At 34.0% G+C, this 15943-nt stretch overlaps 1 protein-coding gene across 4 annotated transcripts in view; it reads right to left on the bottom strand.

The window, feature by feature from the left end:
* LOC136025934 (uncharacterized) overlaps positions 1-15943 on the bottom strand; it is an 81483-nt gene that overhangs the window by 26493 nt on the left and 39047 nt on the right. For all 4 annotated transcript variants that reach the window (XM_065702022.1, XM_065702019.1, XM_065702021.1 and 1 more), the window contains exons 5-6: positions 15123-15225; positions 8397-8558 (exon numbers count right to left, since the gene is read on the bottom strand). In XM_065702022.1, the coding sequence (XP_065558094.1) occupies positions 8397-8558; positions 15123-15225 (265 nt within the window). The remainder of the gene's footprint in view (positions 1-8396; positions 8559-15122; positions 15226-15943) is intronic.

Below are 15943 nucleotides of genomic sequence, written 5' to 3'. Positions count from 1 at the left end.
AGCTAAAAATTTCTAAGCTATAAATCTTTAGATATTTTGGGAGGATTGGCCAAAGTAGCACTTCTTAACAAGATGGTTTTATGTTGTCAGACTTAAAGGTTGCACTTGCCATTTTCATGGTACTGAGATAATTTCCGAGAGCTGTTCGTTAAAAGGGATCAGCAGGCCATTTAGGTCAGAAGGATCAAAATTTAATTCATCATCTTAGATTAATCATTCATTATTAATTATTAGGTTTTTCATTATTCTAAGTTTAGTAGTTGTTTTCTCAAAACCTAAGCTACAAGTTTTTGCATGAAGTCGAAGGAAAGCCGGTCACTCTGGATTTGGCAGGAATACAATTTCTAAGCCAAATGTAATTCATCTCTTAGATTAATCATTCATTATTAATTATTAGATTTTTTTATTTAAAGTTTAGCTGTTGCTTTTGTTTGCTTCACTGTTCTATTTAAATTATAGCCATTTTTTCTCTCTTTAACCTTACAATTTTTTATTATTTAAAGTTAGTTGTTGTTTTTGTTTGCTTCACTATTCTATTTAAATTATTAAATAAAATAAACAAGTTTTTTTTAACTGAAAGTAAGGAGCGACATTAAAACTTAAAACGAACAGAAATTACTTATATGAAAGGGGCTGCTTCCTCATCAACGCCCCGCTCTTTACACTAAAGTTTGACCCTTCTCTCAATTCTTCTTTTTAAAACAGTAAAAAACTTTAGCGTAAATAGCGGGGCGTTGATGAGGAAGCAGCCCCTTTCATATACGAAGTAATTTCTGTTCGTTTTAAGTTTTAATGTCGCTCCTTACTTTCAGTTAAAAAAACTTGTTTTTTTTTAATTTCTGAACGTTTTTGAATCAATGCATGTTTTGATTTCGGCTCTCCGCAGAGGAATAATTAAAATGAAACTTGCATATTTTTTTTTTTTTTTTGGCTAAATGGCTTTCTTATAATTTTGATCGAATGATTTTGAGAAAAAAAGAGCGGGGGAGGAAACGTAGTTGCCCTCCGATTTTCGGTTAATTAAAAAGGCAACTAGAACTTTTAATTTTTTACGAATCTTTTTATTAGTAAAAGATATACGTTACTTATAAATTAGCTTACGTAAAGAACTTTTGTATTATCATGCTTTTATTACATATATGAGGGGGTTCGCCCCCTCGTCAGTACCTCGCTCTTTACACTAAAGCTTAAATTTTGTCCCAATTCATTAAGAATGACCCCTGAATCACAAAAGCCGCAGAATAAATAGTTAAAATTACTAAAAATACTTTAGCGTAAAGAGCGAGGTAATAGGAGGAGGTGAGCCCCTTATATGGGTAATAATTTATGTTCGTTTTAAGTTTTAATGCTGCTTTTTACTTCCAGCTGAAAAAAAACTTTTTCACATTTATTTTTTCATCGTTTTTTTTTGTTAAGTAATGCTTGTAAATCATACACTCCCTTCATGGAAATTTTCTTCCCCCATGACAAATTCCTCCATGGAAAGTTCCCCCAGCATATCCCCCTCTTCTCAACCCCTGCCTCCAACCAAAAAATCCTCCTGAAAACACCTGTACACTTCCCAATAACCATTACTATATGTAAGCACTAGTAAAAGTTTGTAACTTGTAGCCCCTCCCACGGGGACTGTGGGGGAGTAAGTTGTCCCCAAAGACATAGTTATAAGGTTTTTCGACTACACTGAATAGAATGGCTATCTCAGAATTTTGATCCGTTGACTTTGGGAAAATAATTAGCGTGGGAGGGGGCCTAGGTGCCCTCCAATTTTTTTAGTCACTTAAAAAGGGCACTAGAACTTTTCATTTCCGTTAGAATGAGCCCTCTCGCAACATTCTAGGACAAATGGGTCGATACGATCACCCCTGAAAAAAAAAAAAAAAACAAATAAACACGCATCCGTGATCTGCCTTCTGGCAAAAAATACAAAATTCCACATTTTTGTAGATAGGAGCTTGAAACTTCTTCAGTAGGGTTCTTTGATACGCTGAATCTGATGGTGTGATTTTCGTTAAGAAAATGATTTTTAGGGGGTGTTTCCCCCTATTTTCTAAAATAACGCAAATTTTCTCAGGCTCGTAACTTTTGATGGGTAAGACTAAACTTGATGAAACTTATATATTTAAAATCAGCATTAAAATGCGATTCTTTTGATGTAGCTATTGGTATAAAAATTACATTTTTTACAGTTTTGGTTACTATTGAGCCGGGTCGCTCCTTACTACAGTTCGTTACCACGAACTGTTTGATAGCCGTTTATTCTCTCTTTAACCTTACAATTTTTTATTATTTAAAGTTTAGTTGTTGTTTTTGTTTGCTTCACTGTTCTATTTAAATTATAGCTATTTATTCTCTCTTTAACCTTACAATTTATTATTATTTAAAGTTTAGTTGTTGTTTTTGTTTGCTTCACTGTTCTATTTAAATTATAGCCGTTTATTCTCTCTTTAACCTTACAATTTTTTATTATTTAAAGTTTAGATGTTGTTTTTGTTTGCTTCACTGTTCTATTTAAATTATAGCCGTTTATTCTCTCTTTAACCTTACAATTTTTTATTATTTAAAGTTTAGTTGTTGTTTTTGTTTGCTTCACTGTTCTATTTAAATTATAGCCGTTTATTCTCTCTTTAACCTTACAATTTTTTATTATTTAAAGTTTAGTTGTTGTTTTTGTTTGCTTCACTGTTCTATTTAAATTTTAGCCGTTTATTCTCTCTTTAACCTTACAATTTTTTATTATTTAAAGTTTAGTTGTTGTTTTTGTTTGCTTCACTGTTCTATTTAAATTATAGCCGTTTATAATAATAATAATAATAATAATAATTTATTTGTTACCCGCTTGTTTTGACAATTTAAGCGGAGTAAAAACATTAAGGAAAGAAAAACAAGATAACACAAACAATACAATTAATACAGTCTAATCAAAGGGTGGTAAGGACCCAAGCGTTGACAGGCCTCAGCACCTAATCTAGCATAGAGTTTTTTATAAACAAAAATAATATCAGTGGCACAAAACTTTCTGATAATCTTCTGATTTCTATAAGAAATCGGCAGATACAATAGATATTTACAATAACGAAAATACAGAACTCTTATACCTTGCAAATCTTGATTATTAAAAAACGGGCGCAAACCGGAAAGAAACAATATAGAATGATCGCAATATGTAGAGTAAAGTCTGGATAAAGCCTTTCGTGAAAATCTGCCTCGGTTCGGGACAATTTTTGCGTACCCAATTTTAAGCTTACTTTTAATATCATTAAGCCCACAAGATCGAAAAGCCGATAAAGATGAACAAATACTAATACCAAGCCACCGAATCAAAGAAACGAGCTTAACTGAAAAATAACCACAATCAAGATCACTACTTTGATGCTTAGCATTAAAAACTAAATATTCGCATTTTTCAGTATTAAGTTTGAGGCCAATTTCCTCTAAAGACTTAGAAACAAGCTGGATCGACTTAATTAGGCTAGATTTAGTGCGGCTGATCAAAAATAAATCATCTGCATATGCAATATACGAATATTAGTTGGGCCTAAAAAAAAATGATGGATTGATACGAGGCAAAACAGAATAAAGACAAGCATTAAAAAGATAAGGGGATAAGACTCCTCCTTGCCTAAGACCAGAACGGATGGGGATATTACCAACGTAGGTGTCAAAAAAATCAAAAGCTTTTGTAACATCGAGTGCACAAAAATGAACCTCAAAACCATTTTTATGCGCTTCAAGTAATAGCGAAACTATAGCACGATGAGCATGTTGGCATCCTATATACGGCTTGAAGCCAAACTGATTATACATATAATCTACATTACACAAGAGATCAGGGAGCAAAACATATTCAAATACTTTACTTAAAGTACAAGCAACCGTACTAAGCCTGTACGAAGCGCAACTAGTTGGATCCTTACCACGTTTCAAAATTGACGTAATGTTACCAACTGAAAAAGAATCAGGGACTAAAGAAGAGCATAAACACATCTGAAAAAGTAACTGCAAGTGATAAACTAATTCCTCCGATTCGGTATTGAGGTGAAAAGCACTGATGCCGTCTATATCATAGGATTTCGATTTAAGTCTCTCTACACTTCTTTTGACACGGTCAACACTAACGGGAGGTACATGACCTTGAATGATTTTCTTAGGCAACAGGCTAGAACAGAGCTTGGAAAAACGAAAATGAACCGCATATATCACTGTATCGAAAATGTTACTATAATGATTGATCCATGATACATTAGGGATTTGGTCGGCCGTAGGCGATCTATCGAACTTCGCGAGATTAATCACTCTTTTCCACTGGCTAGGAGTCTTAGGAAATTCGGCACCATTACACCTAATTTTTCGAAGATAGTGTTTAATATCAAGCTTTGTTCTTTGTTTAATATCGAAAACATTACCCCTTAAAGGGCGGCCGCAAGCTATCCAAATTTTTAGCCACAATTTAGCCCTATTTTTTATTGTTTTGAGCTCTGGGTCATTCTTCCAAATTGAACTTCTTGTTTGTGATCGAAAGCGACATAGGGGAGCAGCTACCTCTTCAGACCTCTTTAAGCACGATACAATGTGGCTATAATAAATATTAAGCTGAATTCTGGCTTGTGGGGACCCAACGCTTGTACACAACAGATTAAAAGGGACTTTAATCGTTGATAGAAAGCTAATAAGTGTGGAAAAATAAAGAGGCCAGTCAGCTTTGTTCCATTCTCTTTTAGAAATCCACTTCCTAGAATTAGGACGAAGGTTCTTTTCAGCAGTAGCATTAAGGGTAACAGTGAGAGATAGGGGGAGATGGTCATAATCACGCTCATCCTGATCAAAATGGACTTCGCCACAGATGAGACCAGAAGAAACGATACAATGGTCAATGTCCGAAAGTGAGCCACTATTATGGATATAGGAAGGCATCTTTCTGAGAGGCAACTTTCTTCAAAATTTTGTAACTATTCGGTAGGGAATCTAAAAGAAGCTCAGTCCGCACTGATGAAGAGTTAATGTTTCAGTTCAGATCACCGATTAATAACCAATCCAGTCCATTACTCTCAATGCCATTCAAAAGACTTTTTTTAATGCGCAAGATTTTGTAAATTTAGTTAAACTTCGGAGGGATTTCTGGTCGCAGGGGAGATAAACATTAATGAGGACAAGGTTCGCAAGACGGATAGCAATATAACAATCGCGCTCGTGATAACATAAAGGGGATGGTGACAAAAGCGTCTTTTTTGTTAAATATGCTATGCCACCTGATGGTCTGCCAGAGGTTTTGCGTGCACTTTTAGAAAAAAACCAAGTGTTCGTTACTTCTCCGTAGGGAGTTTAAGTTCACTAAGGGTAGGAGATGTTCCTGGAGGAAAAAACATAATTTCTGATCTAAAGAAGCGTCTTTATCCTTAGTACCATTAATATTGAACGAACATATAGTGAAGTTAGTCTTAGCACTCATTTTCTTGTATAGGACGATCGTTTCGACAGAAGTTCAAAAAGAATTAGGCATTTCATTGAGAATGACACATGATTGCATTGACAGTTTGCACATTTTGGTGCAGCCTGGCACGGAGAATCAGGCGAGGATTCATGTTGCCCTGCGCAACGGGAGCAGCATTTTTCTTTATCACAATTTGATTTTAAGTGATTTGGTGATTGGCAATTATAACAGCATTTGGGTGGGCGTTGGAATTCGTAAACTCGATACATCTCATACCCAATCTTTATACCAAGTCGAGGTGCATTAGCGAGCGCAACAGCGTTTTCAAAAAACACTCTAACAGCCAAAGAATTGCCTATTCGTTTCGCATGAGTAATATTGCCGCTATCAATTAACATCCCCTCATCAAAATTGGTCGGTATACCTTTAATGATTCCAGTATATTTCGTTTTGCAAAAAAGTTCCATTGCAGAAGTTCCTTGCAGCGATCTTGTCAATTCGTACCACCAGCTTATCGCCAGAGGGCTTAATGCTATGAATACATTCATGACCTGGAATAGAGTCATTTATTTCGCGACGCTTGGCAGGATTATTTAATTCCGATGGGACTTCAGAAGTAACAACGGTCGTCAGATCGTGATTCAATGACTGAGGGCCAGGGCTGCTAAGAGGGGGGAATTTAAGATCATACGACGAAATCTTCTCTGGAATTTGCTTAAGTTCCGAATCAATGTTTACAAGCTTTGAGGCGAAGCTAGAATAAGCCACGGCAGGAATAACAGGAGCCTCGGTAGGCAAAATAATCACGTATGTAGGCAAAGACAAATTTTCGCTGTCGCAGTTCTGGAAGATTTCCATCATGTCCTTAATGTGACGGTAATTAGCTTGATCGCCTTGGCGTCTTTGCACACGTTCACCCTCGTAAACACGAGACCAAAGTTCTATTTTAGCCCCCATAATAGACTTCTCATCGAAAAAACCAACAGCAGGGTTAGCAATAATTTCATAACTTACTCCTTCCTTAAGATTAGATTGCACGAAATTCAACACCGACGAATGTACATATTCCGTCATAATGGTATAACCAACAAATATGGACAATTAGCCAAAGTCCAAAATCAAATCCGTTTATTACTCACCATGCTGTCAAACAGCTGAACTCACATCCGATTAAATTAGTTTCAAATTAATCCTTTACAAAGTAACTGAATTCGTTATTTTCAGTGTGAGATAGTGTCCGTGCAATATCTTCAACATGTAGGTCAGTAAGTAGGGATTATACGTCACTATAATCCCTATTGTGAATTTTTTTTTTTTTTCTCTTCACATAAAACTTACTGAATTAATAAGGTCCAAGCAGCATTCGATTTAGATGATGACACTTTGAACTCTGAAATACAACTGTTTAACCTTACGATTTCTTATTATTTAAAGTTTAGTTCTTGTTTTTGTTTGATTGACTGTTCTATTTAAATTATAGCCGTTTATTTTCTCTTTAACCTTACAATTTTTTATTATTTAAAGTTTAGTTGTTGTTTTTGTTTGCTTCACTGTTCTATTTAAATTATAGCCGTTTATTCTCCCTTTAACCTTATAGTTTTTTATTATTTAAAGTTTAGTTGTTGTTTTTGTTTGATTGACTGTTCTATTTAAATTATAGCCGTTTATTCTCTCTTTAACCTTACAATTTTGTATTATTTAAAGTTTAGGTGTTGTTTTTGCCGTTTTTTCTCTCTTTAACCTTACAATTTCACTGTTCTATTTAATTTATAACCGTCTTTTCTATCTTTAACATTACAGTTTCACTGTTCTATTTAATTTATAACCGTCTTTTCTCTCTTTAACCTTACAATTTCACTGTTTTATTTAATTTATAACCGTCTTTTTTCTCTTTAACTTTACAATTTCACTGTTCTATTTAATTTATAACCGTCTTTTCTCTCTTTAACCTTCTAATTTCACTGTTCTATTAAATTTATAACCGTCTTTTCTCTCTTTAACCTTACAATTTCACTGCTTTATATAATTTATAACCGTCTTTTCTCTCTTTAACCTTACAATTTCACTGTTCTATTTAATTTATAACCGTCTTTTGTCTCTTTAACCTTCTAATTTCACTGTTCTATCTAATTTATAACCGTCTTTTCTCTCTTTAATCTTACAATTTCACTGTTCTATTTAATTTATAACCGTCTTTTTTCTCTTTAACTTTACAATTTCACTGTTCTATTTAATTTATAACCGTCTTTTCTCTTTTTAACCTTCTAATTTCACTGTTCTATTAAATTTATAACCGTCCTTTCTCTCTTCAACCTTACAATTTCACTGTTTTACATAATTTATAACCGTCTTTTCTCTCTTTAACCTTACAATTTCACTGTTCTATTTAATTTATAACCGTCTTTTCTCTCTTTAACCTTCTAATTTCACTGTTCTATTAAATTTATAACCGTCTTTTCTCTCTTTAACCTTACAATTTCACTGTTCTATTTAATTTATAACCGTCTTTTCTCTCTTTAACCTTCTAATTTCACTCTTCTATTAAATTTATAACCGTCTTTTCTCTCTTTAACCATCTAATTTCACTGTTCTATTTAATTTATAACCGTCTTTTCTCTCTTTAATCTTACAATTTCACTGTTCTATTTAATTTATAACCGTCTTTTCTCTCTTTAACCTTACAATTTCACTGTTCTATTTAATTTATAACCGTTTTTTCTCTCTTTAACCTTCTAATTTCACTGTTCTATTTAATTTATAACCGTCTTTTCTCTCTTTAACCTTCTAATTTCACCGTTCTATTTAATTTATAACCGTCTTTTCTCTCTTTAACCTTCTAATTTCACTGTTCTATTTAATTTATAGCTGTTTTTTTCTCTCTTTAACCTTACAATAATGTCTCCTAGAGAATTTTGACCATTTACTTGTTTTGCTCCAAGTAATGATTAGAATGCAATAAATCACTTACTTTTGAATATACATCCCAAATATCGTCTTTTGCTGCTCTTCAGTAGCAACATAGTACAGTGAGAGTGAGAACTTAACATAATCTTCTACGCCATCTATAGAAGCTATTGCAAATAAAGGCAAGCTCCACATCCTAGATAGAGACTGCAATATACGATCACCTCTAAAAAAAAGAATAAGATAAATGTAAAAAAGTAAAACAGAAAGAAGAAAAACGGGAGACAAATGCTATCAAAACGAAATGAAATGGCTGCGGATCTTTTGGACAGATGATTTTCCCGATCCCAGGAAATTGAAAGAATAAACGAATGAGAAAAGTCGGAGCTTTCTCTTTACCTATGACCAAAAATAAACGGAAACAATAAAAAAGAAAAAAAGAGCGTAATCAAAAATAAAGAAATTATAATTGCAGACCGGGAAAAAAGTAGTAGCATAATTGATCAAGAACAAAAAACACGATAAATGTTAAAAAAGAAGGAATAAAATCTAACTACGAAAAAGAAGAAATGCCGAAATAGGTTTTAAGAATATGGCAAAAATTTTTTTATCAAAATCAATGGAAAATACATCAACGGCCAAACCAGTTTTAAATTATTTTTCATAACCGAATTATAACCTAGAGCACCAAATTTCAGGTTGTAATTGCAGCTCATTTTTGGGTTTCATTGTTCTAACCATCCTGAAAGGCCCCTACCTTGGAATATGAGGAAATAGGATTTTTTTTTATTATCGTAGCTGTAGCATGTTACCATCATTCGAAGTCAGAGACCCCCGAAGCTTGAAATTTATATTATCGCTAGACGGATTTTGAAAACGCACGACTCGTATTAGTGGCTTTTGATAGATAGCTTTAAACCGGGCACTTGCGCAGAAGCATATTGGGGCTTCGGGCCCTAGTACCCCTTTCCTCCTGAAAATTTGATTTTCTTTCAGTATTTCTTACATTCTTGGTGTGACTTGTAGCTTCTTACAACTTACTTCTTACGATTTGCGTAAACGGTACCCTTTCATTTATGTCGAAATAATAATATTGTCGGAAGACTTTATTCGAGACTTATCTTTGAAGTGTCCTGAGCAGCTCTTGGAAATTTCAGAAGTCTAAAATTAAACAATAAGTTAATAAAGCAATTTGGAGCAAGAAGTTGCAGCAGAATTCAGTAAATTTGATCAATGCTTCAGGAGTTGGTTGGACCCGCTCAGTGCATATAATAGTGTATATAATTGTCAAAACTCTGAAATTAGAGTTAAATTTTGAAGAATTTTGGAGCAAGAAGTTGCAGCAGAATTCAGTAAATTTGATCAATGCTTCAGGAGTTGATTGGACCCGCTCAGTGCATATAATAGCGTATATAATTGTAAAAAATTTGAAATTAGAGTTAAATTTTGAAGAATTTTGGAGCAAGAAGTTGCAGCAGAATTCAGTAAATTTGATCAATGCTTCAGGAGTTGGTTGGACCCGCTCAGTGCATATAATAGTGTATATAATTGTCAAAACTCTGAAATTAGAGTTAAATTTTGAAGAATTTCGGAGCAAGAAGCTGCAGCAGAATTCAGTAAATTTGATCAATGCTTCAGGAGTTGTTTGGACCCGCTCAGTGCACATAATAGCGTATATAATTGTCAAAACTTTGAAATTAGAGTTAAATTTTGAAGAATTTTGGAGCAAGAAGTTGCAGCAGAATTCAGTAAATTTGATCAATGCTTCAGGAGTTGGTTGGACCCGCTCAGTGCATATAATAGCGTATATAATTGTCAAAACTCTGAAATTAGAGTTTAATTTTGAAGAATTTTGGAGCAAGAAGCTGCAGCAGAATTCAGTAAATTTGATCAATGCTTCAGGAGTTGGTTGGACCCGCTCAGTGCATATAATAGCGTATATAATTGTCAAAACTCTGAAATTAGAGTTATATTTTGAAGAATTTTGGAGCAAGAAGTTGCAGCAGAATTCAGTAAATTTGATCAATGCTTCAGGAGTTGGTTGGACCCGCTCAGTGCATATAATAGTGTATATAATTGTCAAAACTCTGAAATTAGAGTTAAATTTTGAAGAATTTTGGAGCAAGAAGCTGCAGCAGAATTCAGTAAATTTGATCAATGCTTCAGGAGTTGGTTGGACCCACTCAGTGCATATAATAGCGTATATAATTGTCAAAACTTTGAAATTAGAGTTAAATTTTGAAGAATTTTGGAGCAAGAAGTTGCAGCAGAATTCAGTAAATTTGATCAATGCTTCAGGAGTTGGTTGGACCCGCTCAGTGCATATAATAGTGTATATAATTGTCAAAACTCTGAAATTAGAGTTAAATTTTGAAGAATTTTGGAGCAAGAAGCTGCAGCAGAATTCAGTAAATTTGATCAATGCTTCAGGAGTTGGTTGGACCCGCTCAGTGCATATAATAGCGTATATAATTGTCAAAACTTTGAAATTAGAGTTAAATTTTGAAGAATTTTGGAGCAAGAAGTTGCAGCAGAATTCAGTAAATTTGATCAATGCTTCAGGAGTTGGTTGGACCCGCTCAGTGCATATAATAGTGTATGTAATTATCAGAACTCTGAAATTAGAGTTAAATTTTGAAGAATTTTGGAGCAAGAAGTTGCAGCAGAATTTAGGAAATTTGATCAATGCTTCAGGAGTTGGTTGGACCCGCTCAGTGCATATAATAGTGTATGTAATTATCAGAACTCTGAAATTAGAGTTAGATTTTGAAGAATTTTGGAGCAAGAAGTTGCAGCAGAATTCAGTAAATTTGATCAATGCTTCAGGAGTTGGTTGGACCCGCTCAGTGCATATAATAGTGTATGTAATTATCAGAACTCTGAAATTAGAGTTAAATTTTGAAGAATTTTGGAGCAAGAAGTTGCAGCAGAATTCAGTAAATTTGATCAATGCTTCAGGAGTTGGTTGGACCCGCTCAGTGCATATAATAGTGTATGTAATTATCAGAACTCTGAAATTAGAGTTAAATTTTGAAGAATTTTGGAGCAAGAAGTTGCAGCAGAATTCAGTAAATTTGATCAATGCTTCAGGAGTTGGTTGGACCCGCTCAGTGCATATAATAGTGTATGTAATTATCAGAACTCTGAAATTAGAGTTAAATTTTGAAGAATTTTGGAGCAAGAAGTTGCAGCAGAATTCAGTAAATTTGATCAATGCTTCAGGAGTTGGTTGGACCCGCTCAGTGAATATAATAGTGTATGTAATTATCAGAACTCTGAAATTAGAGTTAAATTTTGGAGCAAGAAGTTGCAGCAGAATTCAGTAAATTTGATCAATGCTTCAGGAGTTGGTTGGACCCGCTCAGTGCATATAATAGCGTATATAATTGTCAAAACTCTGAAATTAGAGTTAAATTTTGAAGAATTTTGGAGCAAGAAGTTGCAGCAGAATTCAGTAAATTTGATCAATGCTTCAGGAGTTGGTTGGACCCGCTCAGTGCATATAATAGTGTATGTAATTATCAGAACTCTGAAATTAGAGTTAAATTTTGAAGAATTTTGGAGCAAGAAGTTACAGCAGAATTCAGTAAATTTGATCAATGCTTCAGGAGTTGGTTGGACCCGCTCAGTGCATATAATAGTGTATGTAATTATCAGAACTCTGAAATTAGAGTTAAATTTTGAAGAATTTTGGAGCAAGAAGTTGCAGCAGAATTCAGTAAATTTGATCAATGCTTCAGGAGTTGGTTGGACCCGCTCAGTGCATATAATAGCGTATATAATTGTCAAAACTCTGAAATTACAGTTAAATTTTGAAGAATTTTGGAGCAAGAAGAGTTGCATAACTGAGTAAGTTCGATCAACCCTTCAGGAGTTGGTTGGAGCAGCTTACTCCATATAATTGTTTAACACAGAAACTCCTAGCCAACAAATCTCGAGGATACAACAACCTAATTAAAAGGTTCATAAAACGTTTTGTCATTGGAGAAAGGCGGCAAAATAATTTTTGCCATGTCCGGGACGATCTTTGGAAAGTCATTGGGTAACATGTCAAGTTAATCGAATATACTAAAATGTTCATTACAGATAGTGAAAATGAAACAAATTTTGAAACAGATAATCTTGAACTTTATGACTAAAACGACATATGGGGGAAGATTGGAGTTCGAGTCGCTCTATAGTAACGTTATGCTATTATGTTTAGCAACATAATACAGGGTCAACGCAAGGACTTTAGTTGTGAAGAAGCGTGTTAACCTGATACAATACAATAGACATAGGAATAACAAATAGCTGATATTTGTTTAAGAATAAACTATTTATGATTTCCATTTTTTACAAGGGTGTTTTTCCTATCCGTTTTCACCACTAGAATGTAGTACCAGGAGACAGAGCTTCGTTTGCTGAAAAGAAAGACAGTTTTATTTCATTTCATTCGTTGTAGACAGTGGTATTAGTGACATAATTAACATGAATATGTTTTCCGAAATTAACTAAAGCCTTAAGCGAATATTCCCAAAATTGCTACCTATCTAGATCGTGATTTCAAACAGTTCGTGGTGACAAACTGTAGTCAAAGCTTAAAACGAAAAATTGTCTTATTGCAAACAATTTTATTAAACGAACAATAGTCACAGAACGAAGCTTGGTCCAACAGGTACACGGATTATTCTTGTAATTTTTCGATGCGCTAGTTTTCTGATATGATCAGATCTTTTTTAGAGGATAATCCAAACTTGCTTGGAAAATCAGAAATTTTTCTATCTTCAAAGTATTACAAAATTTTCCTTTCTAAAAAAATTACAAAGCATATTTATAAGATTTTATTTGGCTGACGGACAGAAAAAAATTGCACACGAGTAAGGATAGTTCTCTTTTGTTTCTTTCTCAGGTAGGTAGTCTCTAAAATTCACGGAGAGTATATGTTTTGGCTATTTATCTGCATACTAGGGGGGGGGGTGTGTAAAGTATAAGTTAGCATTTTTAGGAAGGGTATAAGTAAGTACCCATTTTAGATTTTTTTTTTAAGTAGTTTTAAGAATTGTAGGCCTACAGTGTTTCCTTCTTAGACCCTAGACCCACCCTACAGCTGTCAAATGGGAATGATATTCTCTAAAACCTTGAAATCAACAGATTTTACAACAAACAAAATGTATTTTGAAACTCCTTCTACTTAAGGCTTTCTACTTGAAAGCTGAAGGCTTTCAACCCTCAGAAGTCTCTTAATTGAGTCAGCAGGAGATTACGAAAAGCATTAAGGGGGTTCGAAGAGGGAAATTAATATCCCCAAAGTCGCGAATTGTCTTGATCGTCTTCACACACCGGAAAATGATAGTAAGCCAATTTACAGAAAAATTATGGTGCTGATTTTAAGAAAAAATTATAAAATATAAAATATAAAAAAATACAAAAAAAGATATTTTCATATAAAATTATTGCTAGTTTAATAATATAATATATTTTTCTATTTTGCAGCCTTATTGTGCTTCTCGCAACTCAAATTAGCTCTAAAACTAATTACACATTCATGTTAGAGGAGCTATTTATCGATACTTTAACGAAAATTGCAGTCACTTCTCAGCCCCCCCCCTCATGTTTTGTACTTCTGAATCCTCCCAATACGCCCAATAGTCATAAAGATACCCTTAAAGTCTTGTGCCAGCTTAATGGGCGTCTAATTTAAGGCGTTTAGTGTAACTATTCAGCGCATATAGCGGTAGCGCTCCAAGACATTCCAAAGCCTTCTGAATAATTTGTCTCAAAAAACATAAGTTACGGCTGAGTTTTCACTTTTAAATAGCTCCATAGCCAAGGGAGCACAATTCAAACTGGATCCTGTTTCTTTCGGACAAGGTATTCGAGTCCTGGTTCCTGATAATTTAGTCTAGGACTGGTGTCGGCGATGTGACGGCAAGCTCAGCCAGAGTCGACCCAGGTCAAAATTGGCATCTGAAGATACCTGAGGGAAAAAACGGAAATCATCGGATGACTTGCCCCCAACCACTCATAGCAATCCCTGTCAAAGGCAGGTAATTAAACCAGTGCCTCCGCTACGTGGACCATTGGTCTGCAAGCAAAACAATTTGAAGCTTTTTATACCCTATTCAAAGCTAAAAAATTCCTAGTTTTTGCTCTCTTAGTTTTTCCCAAAACTCAGCTCTATTAAGCAGAAAATTCCGTCCTTCAACGATTACAAAAAAAATTACTAAGTCAACTTGAATCCTAAGTCTGCTCCCAAAATTAAAACACGTCTAATTTTTTGTTAGCGTGAACAAAATGCTTGGCATTTTTCTGGTGCCATTTTTTTCTTTTTTTTTAAATATCAGAAGGGAATCAGGAGAAAAATTTCAAGTCCCGTTATTCCAAATTCAAGAATAATTTCACTGAGAAATTAAGTTTTTCTTAAAACCACAGGGCGAATCTGACGCTTTTCCTTAAACAAATTACTGTGCTCCTAAGAGTGCCCTTGCAAGTCTTCATAAGTTAAAGGTATATTCACATGTGCCTAAATGATTGAAATTTTACTAAAAATAAGTCATAGTTATTCAACACACTTTAACTTGAATGTTTTTTATGTTTTTTTTTTCAGTTTCAATCAACAAAAATAAGCTACCCACAAAAGCCTACAGAACCATATTTTTCTTCTCCTATAGCCTAAAGTTACATCAGATTCACTCTTAAGTTTCGGGTATTAGCATTTTTAGTTCATACTGAAAGATAATATTCCCCAAATCTTCACAAATAAAATAGATTCATTAAAGTAAATATATGTTATTAGCTGAATACCAACCCTTTTGTTTCTGTAAATATTTCTTTCAAAATTTTTTTGCATCTTCCTGCTACCTTCGATCGTAAGATTTGATATTCAGGACTTGTCATCAACAACGAAGATGCTGAAATATAAAAAAATGATGATACATTAAATATACAAACAAACCTAATGGAAACCCAAATACAAGAAATTTACAAGATATAGAAGAAAACTGGAAAAATTTAGGTCATTAATACATTGCTGAATAACGGAGTCAACACATTAAAAAGATATTGCGTTTCTTAGACTGCAGAGACCTTTTCACACTACTTTCACATAAAACCTTACATTATTTGATTGGTAAGTGTCCCTAACAACCAGGCGATCATTAATTTGAAAACAATCATGCGAAATTACACAACGGGTAACTGAGGTAATTATTTTCCCAGGGTGCTTTTACAACTGGATTCAGTTGGTTTCGAGATGCCAACAACAGAGTGCATATTACTAGACTTCTGAAGCATATAGGCAAGCAAGTACTTCTCATTTTAGCGATTCCATACAATCAGTTGATTTCATTAAAATATTACGAGAACTTTATACTTGATTGAGTAGCCATAAGCTGTTTCGTCTCAATTGGGGGATCAAGTTGAAGATAATAAATAATCAAGAGAGATAAAACTCTAAAAAAGAAAACTTCAACCGAGACGACGGCCAGTAGAATTAAAAGACTAAAACAACGCGGATATTTCGCCTGTATAAAACAAGGCGTCTTCAGCACAAGATAGAAAATTAAAAGAAAACTAATCTAAAAACAAATAAAAACCACCACCAAATATAATAAATACAATTGTCGCTAC

Source organism: Artemia franciscana, chromosome 4 (genome assembly GCF_032884065.1).
Source record: "Artemia franciscana chromosome 4, ASM3288406v1, whole genome shotgun sequence".
In the NCBI taxonomy this organism is placed as follows: Eukaryota; Metazoa; Arthropoda; class Branchiopoda; order Anostraca; family Artemiidae; genus Artemia; species Artemia franciscana.
This window is presented reverse-complemented; position numbering and strand designations above follow the sequence as displayed.